This window comes from Camelus dromedarius, chromosome 18 (assembly GCF_036321535.1).
Source record: "Camelus dromedarius isolate mCamDro1 chromosome 18, mCamDro1.pat, whole genome shotgun sequence".
NCBI lineage: Eukaryota > Metazoa > Chordata > Mammalia > Artiodactyla > Camelidae > Camelus > Camelus dromedarius.
In genome coordinates this window covers 11,617,857-11,635,163 of record NC_087453.1, presented here as the reverse complement: position 1 = coordinate 11,635,163, position 17,307 = coordinate 11,617,857, and the positions used below count along the sequence as shown (strand labels likewise).

The following is a 17,307-nucleotide window of genomic DNA, read 5'->3' as shown; positions in this document are numbered from 1 at the left end:
GGGTCTCTGCACCGCATCTGGGCTGGATCTTTCTGGGTCCCCCTCACCCTTCCAGGTTTGGCGGAAGTGCAAGATGCGAATCTTCACAGTGGCCCAGATGGACGACAATAGCATCCAGATGAAGAAGGACCTGACCACATTTCTGTACCATTTACGTATCACCGCGGAGGTCGAGGTGGTGGAGATGGTGAGTCTCCAGGAGCCACCTCTGAAGTTTTGGAGTTCCACCTGGCTGTCTTTCCCCTGGGCCCCAGCACCAAATAAGGCAACCCCAACACCCATCAGCTTATGATGCTTCATCCTTTCCCCCTCATCCACTTTTTATCCTTTCACATATTCACCTGAGAGTCTATCCATTCATCCATCAATCCATCCACCCCTCTCTCTATAGGAATAGCCATGTCTCCATGTCTAACACTGCTTATTATTACATGTGAGGCACTGTTCTATGCACTATACACACACACACACACACACACACACACACACACATATATAAATTCTCACAGCAATCAATGAAACATACACAATTATAAGCATTTCCATTTTACAGATTAGGAAGCTGGGGCACAGAAAGCTTAAGTAATTTGTCCCCAGTGCACACTGTGACAGAGCCAGTATTCAAACCCAGGCAGACTGGCTCTAGAGTCATGCTCCGAGAGATTATATTCCACAGCCTCTCATCCATCCATTCCCCTCAGCTTATGTATCCATTTACCCATCCCTCTGTGCATTCATTAATCTACCCATATATTCATTAATGTACTCACTCATTCATCCATTCATCCATGTATGTATTCATTCATCTCTGTGTTCCTTTTAAAATTTCTTCCCCTTCTCTACTCACCCAGGTAATTAATTTATCCATTCATTCACTAATTCACCCATTCATTTTCTGGGTCTTGTGCTTGGCTGAGGAGGGAATGAGCTGCATTCCTTCAAAGAGCATCACCCTCTGCTTTGTCCTTGCCTCCCACAATTGTTGATAAAACTAGGTCATTGGATAGGGAAGCCCTGGGCTGACAGAAAGAAGGGGGCCTGCCTCCCTTCCCTTGGCCTTGCACCTGAGCTCAGAGCTCATACTTTCTTCCCTTGCCCTCCTCACCCTGTCTCGACCCCTGCCTGCCCACAGCATGAGAGTGACATCTCAGCTTACACCTATGAGAAGACGTTGGTGATGGAGCAGCGTTCCCAGATCCTAAAACAGATGCATTTAACCAAGAACGAGCGGGAGCGGGAGGTGAGGTTGCCCTGGCTGGGCTCTGAAAGTCTCAAGCTGCTGGCAGCTCTGGGTCTGCTCAGGTTTGGGATGGCCTGCTCCTGGCCATTGGCACTGCCACCTCCTGGAACTGGGCTCCCAGCAGTGGGGGTATACACTGCACCTGCATCTATCAAGCCACCTAGCCAGGATGCAGAGGGGCTTTGGCATGGGTGACAGATCTGCTCTCTGTGAGACTTCTGGGGCCCAAGGGAGAATAGTGCAGGCTAATTAGATGTATGGATGATGATTCCTCAGGGGCGTGGGCTGCCAGTGTGGGGGACAAGGGATCATGTGATAGACCCTCAGAGACTGGGTAACAGATGGATATTTCAGGATATAGCTGATGGTAGGAGTTGAGGGCAAACCTCCTAGGGTGTGGATGGTGAGTTCTCAGGGGTAATGATGGTGAGCTCCCATGGGGAGTGGAGTTTGGATGAAAGCTCCACACCAGGGAGTGCAGTCCTTGAGGAAATGAGTGATGGTACCCTGGGTCTGGGGACAGAAAAGCCCTTGGAGGTGGGTGACAGTAAGATTGTAAGAAATGGCATGTACACTGGCCACCAGAACTGACACTGGGACTTAGTGATAAGGTAGAGCTCGGCTGAGCCAGGTGTTAACACTTTGGTCGCTGAATAGTGGGGAGGTTAGGAGTTCTGGAGAGAAGTTTGAGTGGCCATGTCCATGGAACAATAGCCATTTGGTGTGGAAACAATGCAGTATTTTAACAACCGGTACATGTCTCAAAAGTACACATCTTGACTGAACATCAGCTCTGGGAGTAGCTCTTTTTGGGGCATGGGTAGTGACTTCCAGCAGAACTGGCACCACCCTGTGTCACTCCCTAGATCCAGAGTATCACAGATGAGTCTCGTGGCTCAATCCGGAGAAAGAATCCAGCCAACACTCGGCTCCGCCTCAACGTTCCAGAAGAAACAGCCGGTGACAGTGAGGAGAAGCCAGAAGAGGAGGTATGCAGCTGGAGTGGTTTGGCCCCAGCCAGTGGGAGCAGAACGTTTGGGCTCCAAAGGAATCACATGCTGTCCCTTCTTTCATCCCTCAGGTGCAGCTGATCCATGACCAGAGTGCTCCCAGCTGCCCTAGCAGCTCGCCATCTCCAGGAGAGGAGCCTGAGGGGGAGGGCGAGGCAGATCCAGAGAAAGTGCATCTCACCTGGACCAAGGACAAGTCGGTGGCAGAGAAGAATAAGGGCCCCAGTCCTGTCTCTTCTGAGGGCATCAAGGACTTCTTCAGCATGAAGCCGTACGGGCCTGGGGGCTAAGGGATGGGGTCTGGGGTGAGCCTCCAGGGTCTTTGCTCCCATGGCAGAGCAAATGAGCAGAAGGGGTCCTGGTCTGGCAATTGGAAGACCCAGCCCAGACCTTGTCTTTGTTTCCCCAGCTGAGAACTCTGGTTGGGCCTGATTGCGAATGGTCAGAATTCCCAGGTTCAGGCAGTGGAAAAGCAAAGGCTGAGGGGCTGGGAGAGCAGGACCAGTCTGCACTCAGGGTGGACGATGATCAGCCGCTCCTGCTTTTTCTGACCCCCTCTCTTTTTCTTCCTCTCTTTGCTTCTCTTGTGTTTCCTGAAGGGAGTGGGAGAACTTGTAAGTGCTTCAGAATTTTAAAATTCTGGGTTGGTTAGGGTACCTTCTCTCCTCACTCTATCATGAACATTCGATTTGTGCTCCTGACTTCGGGGGTCTCTGAATAGCCCAGCTTGGAGAGGTCTGGGATTGGTAGTCCCTGGCTTGCAAGGACCAGGTCCCAGCAGCCAGGTGCTCCGGGGGCTGGGAGGGCTCCTGAATCCAACTCTCCCCTCTCCCAGGCTCACGCACCCTCCTGCCTTTCTTCCTCCCTCAGGAACCAGTCCAACGTGAGGCGCATGCACACGGCTGTGCGGCTGAACGAGGTCATCGTCAAGAAATCCCGGGACGCCAAGCTTGTTTTGCTCAACATGCCTGGGCCTCCTCGCAACCGCAACGGTGACGAAAATTGTATCCTGGGCTTAATATTGGGAGGAAGGGGGTGGTGGACGTCAGGGGACCTGGGTCCTAACTCTGGGAAGGAAGGAGCCTCTCCTGCTTCAGAATCAGCACCTCGGACAGGGACGCATTCCCAGCGTTCCCCTGGCGCTGAGCGCGACCCTAATTCCATCGCGAGGTACGGGAACGGTCTTTCTCCTTGACGGGCCCTCAGACATGGAGTTCCTCGAGGTCCTCACCGAGCACCTGGACCGAGTGATGCTGGTCCGCGGCGGCGGCCGCGAAGTCATCACCATCTACTCCTGAGAGCCAGGACCTGCCACTCGGGCCCGAGCGCGCCCGGCCCGCGGCCCTGGAGCCCTTGCCGCGCCCCCTGCCGCTGTCACCGTTTACATACAGACCCTGTGCCCACGCCCTGGCCCCCTTTCCCGCTGCCTGAAGCCCAGAGGTCACGTCCGTCGGGGCTGACTCGGAGAGGACCGCCCCCACGCGGAGATAAGAGCCCCGAGCTCCCCGTTGGCGTGTCGCCCTGTCGGCACCGGCTGCCCTTTTTCTAAGCCCGGCCTCGCCCCGTCGGAGGAGAAGCTGCAATAAAAGTCCGGAGGAGGCGCGGAGAGGAGCGGAGCTGGGGCTTTGAGGACCCCGGGTAGTCCGCGTGGCTCTTTTCCCCTCTTCCCACGCACCGCCCGGGTCCTCGCTCTGCGCTCCTCCCCCGGTGGCCCGGAGGGCGCGGGGTGGGAGGCCGCACTCAGCGGTGTCCGTCACTCCTAGTGCAGCCGCAGGCGCAGGCCGGCCGAGCCTATACATAGTGTAAAGGAGACATCGCGTGTATTTTTAACGTCCCCATATTTCTGTGACTAGAAGCGCAACAGACTTCTCGCCACTGTAGAGCTTTCCCGCTGGGGGCGCCCAACGACGGCAGAGGCCTCGGGAGGCTGGGATTTCCTTGACATCCGAGAGTTTGAGAGCAAAAGTGCGTTAGGCCCAGGCGGGAGTCGTGGTCCCTCGACACCCCCTCGACGCCTCCTCGCCCTTTTCTGCGCGCCCTTGGCTTCCGACCCTTCCTCTTAGTTCTTTTCGGAGACGAGGTGAGACAAATGTCCAACTTTTCCTGGATTCGCCGCCCAGCGGATGTGAGCTTCCACTGCGGCTGCAGAGACGCGCGCGCAGCCTCTTCTTATTGGCTCTTATGCAAGCTGGGGCCAGGATAGGGGAGGGGCGCTCCTCAAGGAGAAGAAACCGAGAGAGGCCCTTGCCCCACCGAGGAAGCCCCGCCCCGGTGCCTTCGCTGGGGAAGCAGGCGTCTCTCCTCAGTCGGATAGTCGCCTGCTCCCCCTATCCCATGGCTCTTCGCCAAAGACTGAAATCTGGGAGCTGGAGGGCGTCCCGTCGCCCGGAGTTTCCTCCCTGGGACAGGTGAAGGCGGCGGCAGAGGTTCTGGTTTAGGGGCTAGACCCACCGGGGAGGCCCCTGATGTTCCAATGTCGCCTGTCCCAACCCGGCAGCTCCGACTTCGGGGACCCAGCTGCCTTCTCCGCGTCCCGGGGCCGGGCCTCGCTGCCTAGCAGCGGCCTCTAGCTGCGCCTCCCAGGTACCTGGGCCTGGGGGAGGGCTGGAGTCGCCACGTGCTTTGTTCTTAGCGCCTCTCTGCCCTCCTCCAACTAGGACCCAAGGCCTTTGGCTTCTCCAACTCCAGTCCTTAGCACTTTGGCTCCACCAGCCCGGTTGGAGGCGCCCTCTATCCCTAGAGAAAGTGCTTTGGCCGGGTTCCCTTCCCCCCAGGGCACGTTACTAAGGGGGATAGGCACTGCATGCTCGTTCCAGGGTCCTCTGGGACTGGGTACAGTACCTCCAGCTCCAGGGCCCTGATCTTCGCACCTAGTTAGACATCTCGCCCACCTCCCAGAGCTGGAGCTACTGGGTACTCCTGACCTCACCACCTCCTTTCCTTCCAGCCCAAGGCAGAGAGCTGGAGCTGGTGCCATCTAGACTGGGTCAGGTGTGGCTGGAATTAGGTCTGAACAGCTGCCGGTTAGGCCAAGGCTCCTCCGAAATTTCAGCAGGGGGCTGGATAGATTCTTCCAGGTAGTAATCATAAGTTGGAGGTATTAGACACCAGCACCTCCCCCCAACCCCCATCCTTCAAAAGACCTCCCTCTGAGAACCACAGCTGGGTCTAGCCTTCTGGGAGGCTGAGCATTCCCTGGGCTAAAGTGGTGGATAGGCAGAGGGAAAAGGGGCTGTATTAACATCAATTAGGGAACCAAAGTTGCACTACCTGGGCCCAGACTGTCTGGTTGGCAAGAGCAAAGTTTCCGTTGATGAATAGACATCTCACAACAAAAACCCAAGTTTTCTGTGCTACATGTGCAATATTTGTTATGAATGTTATCACACGTCATTCATCAAATTATCTTTACAATCATGTAGCTAGATGTTTCATGTCCATTCAAGTGACTTTTATTCTGAGTGCAATATTTCAATAGCCTTGTAGTGATAACTAGTGTTGCTTTTGTTTTAGACTATGTGCAGGGCAATGCAATGAAGTTGAAAACCCTTGTAAATAGAAGAGGTTGCAAACCAAATCAAGAGTATTTATTACTATTATTAGGCCTGCCTTTAATTTTCAGTGTGTTTCAGTATTCTGCATTCTGCCTCAGTATTGATCTTGTGTTCTTTGTGCCAATATGAAAAGGAGAGGGTTGGTTCTTTCCTTTATTGTTGAATGCTCCCATTTAATGCTTTTTAGCTTTTACTGTATTAATTTTTTAGATTCCCGTCTGCACAAAATGCAATAAAAATAATTTTATTATACCCCTCACAGCCTGAGGTGTGCTGTTTGAACACTCTAGGGGGAAGAATTAGTAGGTGGCAAGAAGGGTATTTAAGGTGGTCCTCCCAGAGGACTCCAGGCTTTTAATCAGAAACACTGACCTCCCCCTACAGGAGACTTGGGTGGGCTGATCCTCCAGGTCTGGTTGCCGAGTTTGTGTGCTAATTCTGGGGCCCTGTCCTAGAGGGACAAAGAAACTGGCAGCAGGGGCATTGCACTGACATCTATGAGGTCATGAGCACTTACTAGGTCAGGCTCAGCGCTGTCAGCATCATGGTCCCTAATTCACTGGAGGCCTTGTGTCAGTTACTTCCCCACCCCCACCCCAAGTTTCCTGATGGGGCTCTCTATTAACTGCTCTCCAAGGCTGTTACCTGTGACTTTATGGTTCTGCCAACTCTCTCCACAATGAGCAGAACAGAAGGTGGTAACTGAGACAAAATCAAAACAGGAGAGTGCCCCACTCTCCACTGGCCTTCGGCCAGAAATGGCCTCCTCACAGTCCTGTTTTCCTTTCCTACAAAAGGAGGACAAGCCTCTGACACAAAGTCTGTCACAAATATGGACGTTTACACAGCATTACAATTAACCAGCAGGCTTTTGCTCTGAACTGGTTATGGAAACTTCTAACTAGGTGAGCTGCATAAGAAAAGAAGCTGAGGTTAAAAGAGGTTTTGAGGCCTGACTGCAGGTTGAGTGCAAGATGGGGCAGACCTCATAGCAGACTGAAACCAGTCAGTGGCTCTGTCAGAGAACCTCACCTTCTGACTCTTAGAAGGAAGGCCCACAAAGAGGCCCTGCAGATATTCACACCCAAAAAAGACAACACAGCTTTCACTTTTTCATTTTAATTAAAAAGTAATCATCTCATCTTATTAACAACACAAGAGTTCCAAAGAGGAAAAAACACTATATAACACAAACAGGTCAGAACATAAAACACTGCCATCTGGGGACCTTGAGATTCTGAAACCACTGTTTACTCAGTTACTGGCAGGGACTCAGCTGAAGTCACTGCACTCCCTCTGCCACGGGCCCCTTGAGACCGATCCACAAGGCTCTAATGAGCACCATCCGTAGGGAGAGGGCAGCTTCCTTTGGCTCCATTTAGAGCAGCAGCCAGAAGTCCTCCCTCTAGTAACATCACTCTGGCTCAAAAGTTACAAACAGCCGCCTATATCCAGAACATGTCCAACTACCAAAAGTCTGATATCAAAATGGTCCCTACCTCCTGCTGCTCAGAAAACAACAAGAGCCTCATTTTTGAGCCAAAAGCTCAAAACAATCACTGAAAACAATGGGTGTTCACTGCCAGAGTCGAGAGTTGCCTTCTCAGAAACGATTCCATGAAACCACTACTGGTCAGGGAGAGGCTGACAGAAAAGTTAGGGGGTAAGAGTGGTTGGGGCCCAGATTCACAGTTTGTGTTAAACTGCTGGTCACTGGAGTTGTTCAGTCCATGGGAGACCCTCCAACAAAATGAAAGCAAAAAAGAAAAAGAGAAAACCTAAAACCAGTAACACTGGGTCAGGCAGAAATGTGTCTGCTCTGTGGCTGCCATGGCCACTCCTTAACAACTCCAGAGGAGCTGGTTTATGAGCCCTCAAGCAGACCCACGTATGTGGGATGGGGCATGATGGCACCGTGCCTGCCAAGTCCAGACTGCTACTCTGCAACCCTGGGCAGGAGCTCGAGCTCTGGCGGGCCTGTGTGAGGCTGGGAAATCTTGGTAGGTTCACAATAAACAAGGGCAGTGGCTCCTGACATGAAAATGCCATCCCAAACTCAGCCAGTTGGGGCTTGGCTCCTTCTCCTCCCCTGCCCCCATATCCAGCTGACAGAGAGACCAGACAGACCCATGAGATATAGAGACGGAGCCCAGACACCTATACTCCCTGTGACCCCAGAGATATTTTCTACCAAAACAAACAAAACAAAAACAAAACAACAAAAAAAAGGACACCCCCAAATGCAGTACAAAACTCTGACTCTAGAAGGAATAAGTAACACAGCCTTGGGCAGAAGAGAGCAGGTGGTAGAAACTTATGACATTCGATGTGGACCTGGACAGGCGCAAAGAACATCCTCCAAACAACTCTAGTTAGAACGCAATAGGCGGGAGGCCAGGGGACGAAGGGAACCGGGAGTAGTTGAGATTCAGCCTCAGTAATGCCTCTGGTACGATCCCATGGGGGCCTGGGGCCGCCCGACCTGTGCTGCGGTCTGGCTAACCAGGTGGGAGAGAGCAGGGCCACTCTGGATCAGTGTGTCCAGAGCCTTCTGTACACTTGGATTGTCAAAGTTGATACCTGTGGAAGACACCGGCCTCTGGCTAGCCAAGTTGCTGGCAGGTGCCAGGCGAGTGGAAGGCTGGCCAAAGAGCCCTTGGGAAGGAGCCCCAGGCCGGGGGCCCATGTTCCGAGCAGATCCTGCCTGTCCCAAAATGTTTGGAGGCTGATTGCCAGAGGCCTGTGATCTTTGCTGAGGCTGGCTGTTCGCTGCTGTGGAAAAATTCTGGTTCTGGGTGTTTCCGGCAGCAATCGAGGGGGATACAGAGCTGCTATTGGCCGCAACAGTGCCACTATTGAAGAGGCTGAGGATTTTGGCCTGAAGCTCTTGTTGGGAGGTGGGGGGTGCAGCTGGAGTGGGTGTAGCAGAGGGGAGCACTTGGCCGCCCTGGAGCGGTTGGGAGCTTGGCTGTGTCTTCAGCGAGGCACCCGAAGTCGCCCCGAGTGGTTGACGGGAAATCGGGCCTAGAAGATAGAATGAGGAAGTACCTGCTTGAAATGTACCCTCCATGGGCAGGAGGCTTAGCAGCCCAGGGAAGAACAACAATCACTGATCACATCAATCACATAGTACACAGACTATAACATCAATTTCCCAAAGGGGCCACTTCATGGTAAGTGCTGTTTCCAGGAAACAGTCTAGTTCCCCTAGAGAATCCCTAAAGAAAAAAGGGCATCCATCTTGGTTACTAGGGAGCCAGCAATACTAGCCCACCCACCACATTAACTACAGGGATCGTAATCCAGTACCCAAATCTTAAGATATCATTACATCAGCATGGATGGCCCAAGGGAGAATCCAAGGGATGGGCTCGTTTCCCTTACCCACCCCAAAGAGCCCTGGGCCTGCAACCCTCCCAACAGAGCCTGGGGATTAGAGAAATGCAGAGTCAGAACTTCACCTCGGCCCTGCCACGTAGCTCACCAGGCAGAGAGTCGGTGCTGCTCCTCATAAGCCGCTCCTTCCGCTCTCGCAGGTAGTTGATGATCTTGTCAGTCTCTTCGGCAGTGAGATACCTATTGTCTGCCAGCAAGTTGATGAGGCTTTGGATGGCTGGAGGGTGCCCCCCGCGTACTCCTTCCTCAGGGCCTCCTCGCTCTCTTTCCTGGAGGATGGCTTCATCAGCCATCTTGGCTGCCTGTCTGGCAATCTCCTCACGTTCCTTCTCCCGGCACTCATTCTTGTAGCGCTCATAATTTCTGGCCACCAGCACCATGGCGTCTGCCTGGGGCATGTTGCGATGCTCTGTGGGAGGGGATGACAAGAGTTATTTACTCCCATGACAGATTTGAGTGTCCACTCTACCAAGCCTTTCCTAACTTCAAACCATCAAGAAAAACATTTCAGTGACAAAAAGCCTTGGATTGGGAGATGGAGAGCAGCTGGAAGGGGAGGGAGATAAAGGCTGGGAAGATACGTGAATGGATTTCTTTGGAAGAGTTCAGACATCTTTGTACAGAGCTAGTTCTTTGGGGGTATTCCTAGATCACAGCCATGTGCTAAAAACCAAAGTAACATGAAAGTCTCTCACAGATTCAAAAAGACCATGTGGAGAATAACCACAGGAGGCAGGCCACAGGGGTCCAAAAAGCCCTTCTGTAAAGCCTAGCTCTCCACTGTGCTCCTTGGGAGAGAGCTGATTTTGAATTCATCAGTTCAAAGGTCATGGATTAAGATCAAATTGTGACCCTAAATAACCTCCTCTCCTCACCCTTGGGCAACATGATTTACAGGGTGGTGAGAAGATTTCTCAGCACTTGATATAAATGTCTTCACACATCTTGAGGACAGTTCCTCAGAGAGACAAATGACCTGATCGTTTGAGAACCTTATACACTCTGTGGTTATGGGTGTAACTGGTCAGGCAAACAGAGCCTGAAGGTGGTAGGAAAAGGGAAAAGTCTATGTTGTAAGATCAATGAGTAGGACATTAGTTGGCTGAGTCTCAACAATCTGGGAGCAAAGGACTAAAAGCTACTTTAGGGAAGGACTTCAAGGAACCTACTCCGGGTCTCTGGGAGGTCAGGGCAACCTCCCTATTCTCACAGCCCCTCTACCCACTTCTCTAGCACACTTACACATAGTATCCTAATTGCCTGTTGTATTCTTTGTTCCTCATTAGAAAGTTCAATGAAAGCAAGGACTCAATTGCACTCAGTGTAGTATGTGCCAGAGCTCTGCTGGAGCTGGCTCTCACTGGTGAGAGCAGACTGTGCACATCTCTTCCCAACTTACCTTGAAGTGACTTCATGTTGGTGGCTTGAAATAGAACATGGTGGGAGTATTTACACCATGGAAATCAGCAAATGCTATAAACCACACCATCCCCCACCTCCAGAACTGGCTGTTAAACATTTGCCAGCACACCACTGTATACACCTAAGGGCTAAATATATCGTCATATATGGCAGGCCCAGAACTGTATCCAATGAAAGAATATCAGACAGACAAATGACTATCCAAGTTTCCACCAGGACACTTATAAAAGAGCCCTACCACATTTGAGTTGAAATACATTTACCTAAAACCTGCTGCATCTGAGTAAGTCATAAAAGAATTAATGGACTAGTGACTACCTCTGGAATTCTGACCCACTTGGGCCTCCATACCTTGTGGGGTTCCAAACATGATGTTGACTGTACAGGAGCGGTGAATCTGGTGTTGCTGGGTGATGACAATAGCAAAAGGAGACCCTCCTCTGCTAACATCCTCCAAAGCTTGTGACAGTGACACTTCTGTGTTGAGGAAGATCAAGTCCACTACCATGCCTAGGTCTCGAACCTTCCGTCCCACAGATTCAGCATAATCTCTGCAGAAACAAACAGGATCCAGGTGAGAACTTGATCAACTCCCAATCCACACACTGTGACATCTCAGCCAGCTCTGTGTGCTCCTATGGAGAGTTCAAATCCTAGCCCTCCCAGGGACTCCCTAGCCCCCTCTTCAGGCTCCAAGGATCTAGACCAACTCCTTCTCTTTACATTGACTCAGAATGGTCACACATGAAGTTGCCAATAGCATTTATTGTACGTATTTAATACCCAGGTCCTTCTCCTGATTCTCTAGTCCAATGGTCATTCCTTAACACCATCCTGCTGCCTAAGACATGTGGCACATACCTGTCTTTGGGGAAGCTGCACAACATAGTGGGGAAAGCATGAGTGTTAAATGCTAGAAAGGTAGGTTTGGATCCTAGTCCTAACATTTGCTTGCAAAGTTGAGGCTTTAAGCAAGTCCCTTTATCTCTTACAGACCTCAGTTTCTTTACCAATAAGACAGGAATAATATGGCTCAGCTTGTATGTCATTTCCTTGACTTTCTCTCCAATCTAAATCATATCCTTGATTTCTTCCTATAGGACTCATCACCAATACATTTATTTTTGTCATCTGTCCACATAGGGGATAAGTTCCACAAGAGGAAGAGGCCATGTGTGTTTGCTTAGCATTACAGCTCCAGGACCTAGCACTTGCCATGCATAGAAAAAAGCTGCTGAATAAATATACATGTAACATGACTATTGTGAAGATTAAAAATAATTTAAGTAAAGCACCTAGCATGACGTAATACATAGTAGGTCCTCAGAAAATGATAGCTATTATCACATATATAAAAAAAAAGAATTTAAAAGAAAAAAGAACAAAAAAGCTATCTACAGGTTAAAGCAGCATCTATTTCTAAGTAAGGTAGCCCAGAGCCTGTGAGCTCTGCCTACCGCTTGGTGTCTCAACACCGATTTCCCTAGTCTCTGCCTTGAAATTAGCTCTTTAACCCCAAACTGCTAGAAAATACATGAAGTTATTTACTAACCACCTGGGGAAAGGGAACACAGCTACTGCCAAGTCTGCAGGCTGCTGTACTCCCTTCTGCATCTCTACTCTGCTTGTTCAAGGAAAGAATGTGAAACAGAAGGAATGCAATGGTGCTGTGAACTCTGGCTTGGCTAGCATGGTCACCTAACAGCTCTGCAAGGCCACAGCACTTCACAAAGGTGGCTTGGTTTTTAGCTGACAAATTCAGAGACGTGTACTTCCCAAAGTACTGGGGATTAAGAGTTGTCCCACAAAGGGGACATCTGTTGCTCTGCCTGACCAGCATATACTCCCTCTTCGATTTTCCTTTTGGAAGGGTTCCCTCTCCCACTCAGTCCACGTGGTTCCACAGGACTAATCCCACCTTTAGTTCTAGGGATGGGCACATGACCAGAACTGCTGGCCAAAGTGACTAATTCAGGGATGGGGAAGTAAGCCAGGGTAGTCCAGTGAAAAACAATTCCAGGACTTCAGGTGGAAGCAATGAGAAAGAGCAGCTCTTTCCATGGGTTTGCTAAGCTAAGACGATACATGTCTAGTACCATTCTGCCTTTTCAAGTAGAAAGCCTGTCTGAGAATGAAGGCAATACAGACACCAAGTCTTTATGACAGTTTGACCCTGGATGTGGCCATACCTGAACTTCCCAGTCAAGCAAACTGAAAACTCCCCTCTGGGGCTTAAGCCAGTTGCAGTGGGTTTTCTGTCACCTACAACTGAAAGGACACTGGCTAACATGGTATAGCAATGCCAGAATACACAACCCAAATTCAGTGGATACAGCTGCCAAGATGGAGCCTGAATTTCTCTTCTGGTCCTTCTCCTCACTCAGGAAAAATATCCAAAGCATTCTTACTTAGTCTGCTTGTTGACCACAATCACAGAACAATCCACAGGCCTCTCGGCATCAAAGCGTCTCTGGATTTCCTCAAAATACTGACGATAAAGCTCTTCTCTACGCCGTTCCTCACGTTTCAAACGCTCTGCAAGATAACACCAGGGAAAACTACAACACAGACTGAACCTTTCTATAAAATTAAGTTACAGGTCTTATTCTAAATCCTGAACTACTTGTAGGTAAAGGTCATAATATACACACACTCTCTGAATTAGTCCTCTAGACTACCACCTGAAATTAACCATAATTACTATTTTTTACTATTATAAATTCACTGAAATGGAATGATTGGATGAAAAGGCATGGTTGTTTTAATGCTTTATCTGATACATGCTGCCAAAATGCCCCCTAGAAAGGCCATTACTAATTTATTCCTTCACAAGGGTGGATTACCTAGTGCTATTTCTCCACATTTTAATCAACATCGAGAAGTGTCATTTAAAAAAAAATTCCTGCCAACTTGATAGGTAAAAGACGGTATTTCATTACTATTCTGATTTGCATTTTTGGGACAACTATTGACAGATACTTATTACTTGCTTAAAAAAAGAAAGCCAGTAAAGAGTATGTTTTATAACAAATTAAAAATGAGGTTCTTAACTCAACTTGTCCAGGTATAAAACAATTTAAAATCTTTAAAGATGCATTGAGAAAAACAGAGTTTTTAAAAAACATGTTTGTCGTAACCTAAAAAGGAGAAACTGTTAGGTAAACATTATAAATAAAACAAAAACCCCCACATGCTACATAGGTAAGGCAGACAGTTATTTGCTCAATGGGCAAAAGTAAGTACTTAACCTCTTCAGCTCCAACTTTTGTTCATTTCTTTTCTTATTGCTGGAATTTCATATTTATTTCTTCTTTTTGCATGACTAAACCAGACTAATTTACATTTAAAAAATGATTTTCAAGCTGAATGCTCTGTGTACGTGAATAGGCTATTTGTATTTCTTTTTGTGAATTGCTTGGCCAAGTCATTAGCCCCTTTCCAGTTGGTCATCAGTTTCCTCTCTCTTTTGTAAAGTATTCTACCAGTAACAGGAATAAACTGTTTCTGACACTACCTTTTGCACGAGACTGACTTTCTGGGACTGGAGGGCCTCGTCCATCAAAGCTATCTCTGTAGCGGTCAAAGTAAGGGTCATCCTTCCTCCTGCAATAGTCATCCATTCGCAGGTATCTGTCGTAAGATCCTTCTCTCCTGAAAATTTAAAGAAATTTGCACAAAGTTAAAAGTCCTATCCCACAAAAATAAAATACAGAGAATTCTTCAAGACCCAGTTGTCTGTGAGGAAGTAAGCATAGTAAGGCATAGGACTTTGGGATTAGACAAAGTTAAGTATTAGGGACTCAATGCTTATCAGTTCTGTGGTTGAGACTAAGTTAACCTACCTTCCAAAATGACTGGGAGGATGTACAGAAAGCTCTCAGCATAAAGTAAGCTCCCTGGCCTAAAGTAAATACAAAATAACTGGTAGTAATTATTGATATTAGTTTCAAGAAACCATTTCATGCCCCCACCCCTAGCCTCCTTCCCTGTGCTTTTTAAAAATTGTGGTTAAAAAACAAAACAAACAAGCCAAAAAGTATATATATAAAATGAATTTTCATCACCCTGAACAGTCTGAACAGAAACTCCTCCCCAATCTCTATAACCTCTAATCTACTTTATCTTTATGAATTTGCCTTTTCTAAATCTATAAGTGAAATCAAATGATATTTGTTTTTTGTGTCTGTCTGTCTGGCTTATTTCACATAGTATCACATTTTCGAGGTCCATCAAGGTTACAGCAGGTGTCAGAATCACTTTTCTTTCTATGAGTGAATAATATTCTATTATTTGGATATATCACATTTTTTATCCACCCACTGATGGACATTTGAATTATGTCTACTTTTTGGCTACTGAGAGTAGTTCTGCCATGTCCATTCACATACATTTGTGAGTCCCTCTTTTCAGTTCTTTTGGAAATATTCTCAGGAGTGGAACTGATAGGTCATAATTCTACTACAGTTATATATTATTTATTTATGTACTATTCTGCTACTATACTGAGGAATCGCCAGTTTTTCACAGTGGTCACACTATTTTACATTCCCACCAGCAATGTATGAGGGCTCTAGTTTCTCCACACCTAGCTAACACTTATTTAAAAAAAAAATTATTATAGCCATCTAGTAGGTATAAAGCGGTATCTCATTGTGGCTTTGATTTGCATTTCTCTGATGACTAATGATGTCAAGCATCTTTTCACGTATTTATTGGCCATTTGTGTATCTTCTCTGTGGTTTCGCCTGGCTCAAACAATGTGCACTCCATCTTTTTTTTGATTTGCACAATGCTGTCTTTCATAGGCCACAGGGTAAGATCTAGATTCATTCACTAAGCATAATTCATCATTAATTCATATATTCAGCAATTATTTATCGAGCACCACATCCACCACTTGATAGACACTGGAAATAATAGGGCTGATAAAGTCACTGTTGTATAGAGCTTTCAATCAGTTCAGCAGAACACACATAAAAAAGACTTAAAACAGAAACCAAGCAGAATAACTGTATATGTACCTGTACATGGGATCTCGGGAGTCTCTCATCTCTCTGTATCTGTCGTACATGGGGTCCCGGTGATCTCGAAAATCCCTTGAGTCTCTTAGGTCACGAAAGTCTCTAAGATCCCTCATGTCCCGAGCATCACGCATACTTCTGCTGTCTCTGTGATCCCGAATGTCTCTGCTATCTCTGTGGTCCCGCAAATCTCGGGGGTCTCGCATGTCTCTACTATCCCGGGCATCCCGGCCATTTCTGCCATCTCTGGGCTCTCTCCTCGGACTTCCTCGAATTGGGGATCGATCACGTCTTGTATCTCGACTGTCTCCAAAGCCATATGGATCTCTGTGGGAGGTAGCAAGAAGATGCTAAGACAAAGAAACTGAATAAGCCAATCCATCAGCTCTATATTGGAGGAAGCCCCCACCCTCCAAGCACTTTTCTCTAAAACATGGCAGTCAAACAGTGAGAACATGATTGAAATGTTAAGGACAGTCATCCATCTGGTCAGCAAATAGACTAGTAGGTTCTACAATCTCAAAAGATTAGGGCAAGGAAGGCTTTACGATCCAGAGCCAAAGGTTTTGATTGGGGTTGTAGGATTTACCAGGCTTCAGGAGTAATTCGGTATTCTGCAAGCATGTCAAACTCTCATCTCTATCTCAATAGGCTTTCAAAGTTAAAGTATCTTCCCCTAGAACCTATTTCTTCCCACCAGACTTGTTTGAAAGAGGCTTTAAAACAGGGGATGAATTGGGTGCTCATAGTAAGGGGCAAGACTCATGAAGAAAAATAGCAAATGGCACAATCTCATACCAAGTAACGGTGCTCAAAAGAGTTGTCCTTAAAGTACAGAAAACTTCACTTAAAACATCTAGCAGGATTCATCAAATTGAGGGAAAAAAGAAAGAGAAGTACAGTAAGATACATACAGTCAAGTATAAGAACATCCAGTTTCTCTGTCTTCTCAACATAGTTACTGAGTAGTGAGTGGTCTCTTTCAGTCTGAGGTTTACATAGAACCTGGTTCATTTTTGCCAAAGTGTTTAGTTTTGTTTTTTAAAAAACAACAGTGTTTGAAGTCACAGGTATATTTGGCCGGCTCTGATTTAGTATCCATGAGACATTCCACTCCCCTAGAAACTCATCCCCAACATACCTAAAATTAAACTTCTTATGCAACCCACTCAGGCCCGGTCCGACTTTTTCACTTCTGCCAAAAATCATCTTCCCAGTTACCAAGGTTTAAGTTCTCAGTAAGTTAACTTCGATTCTTCTTCCCTATCTCCATTAGGCCATTTGAACCTTGTTCATTATTTCTGTCCATTCTCACTGGATTCATAAGTTCAATCCAAACCTTTACTTCTTTTTTTTTAAATTGAATTTTAATTTAATTTTTTTATAGTCAGTTTACAACGTTGTGTCAATCAAACTCTTACTTCTATGCTGGCACCAAGAGTGTCCATTAACAAAACCAAAAACCAATCTTCCAGATTTCAATTCATTCAGCACATAAATGCAAGATTAACTATCTGAATTTCCACCTGTTACCAACTGCAGCTTGGCTATCATGCTTCTGGGCACCCCTCCCTAACAAATCCGGTCCCTTTCCAACTATTCTCTCTCCCCCATTTCCTGACTCAGCCTCCTCAGTTCTACTTAAGCTGTTCTTATGCCTTAAC

At 47.7% G+C, this 17,307-nt stretch overlaps 2 protein-coding genes across 6 annotated transcripts in view; one reads left to right on the top strand and one right to left on the bottom strand.

Annotated features, from left to right (window-relative positions):
- The window catches only part of SLC12A5 (solute carrier family 12 member 5), a 36,695-nt gene extending 30,639 nt beyond the window's left edge, over positions 1 to 6,056 (top strand). Inside the window, exons 20-26 of one of the 3 annotated variants that reach the window (XM_010978621.3) lie at positions 56 to 187; positions 1,133 to 1,240; positions 2,107 to 2,229; positions 2,322 to 2,521; positions 2,850 to 2,864; positions 3,121 to 3,254; positions 3,457 to 6,056. In XM_010978621.3, coding sequence (XP_010976923.2) covers positions 56 to 187; positions 1,133 to 1,240; positions 2,107 to 2,229; positions 2,322 to 2,521; positions 2,850 to 2,864; positions 3,121 to 3,254; positions 3,457 to 3,548 — 804 coding nt within the window. In that variant the 3' untranslated portion in view covers positions 3,549 to 6,056. The remainder of the gene's footprint in view (positions 1 to 55; positions 188 to 1,132; positions 1,241 to 2,106; positions 2,230 to 2,321; positions 2,522 to 2,849; positions 2,865 to 3,120; positions 3,255 to 3,456) is intronic. The other 2 variants (XM_031433704.2, XM_031433705.2) reach the window with 2 other exon arrangements.
- Positions 6,057 to 6,907: 851 nt separating this feature from the next.
- NCOA5 (nuclear receptor coactivator 5) overlaps positions 6,908 to 17,307 on the bottom strand; it is a 28,763-nt gene continuing 18,363 nt past the window's right edge. For 2 of the 3 annotated variants that reach the window (XM_031433707.2, XM_031433706.2), the window contains 6 exons: positions 15,644 to 15,970; positions 14,137 to 14,273; positions 13,031 to 13,157; positions 10,974 to 11,173; positions 9,289 to 9,609; positions 6,908 to 8,828 (listed from right to left, as the gene is read on the bottom strand). In XM_031433707.2, coding sequence (XP_031289567.1) covers positions 8,239 to 8,828; positions 9,289 to 9,609; positions 10,974 to 11,173; positions 13,031 to 13,157; positions 14,137 to 14,273; positions 15,644 to 15,849 — 1,581 coding nt within the window. In that variant the 5' untranslated portion in view covers positions 15,850 to 15,970 and the 3' untranslated portion in view covers positions 6,908 to 8,238. Of the gene's footprint in view, positions 8,829 to 9,265; positions 9,610 to 10,973; positions 11,174 to 13,030; positions 13,158 to 14,136; positions 14,274 to 15,643; positions 15,971 to 17,307 lie in introns of all 3 variants that reach the window. The other variant, XM_031433709.2, reaches the window with a different exon arrangement.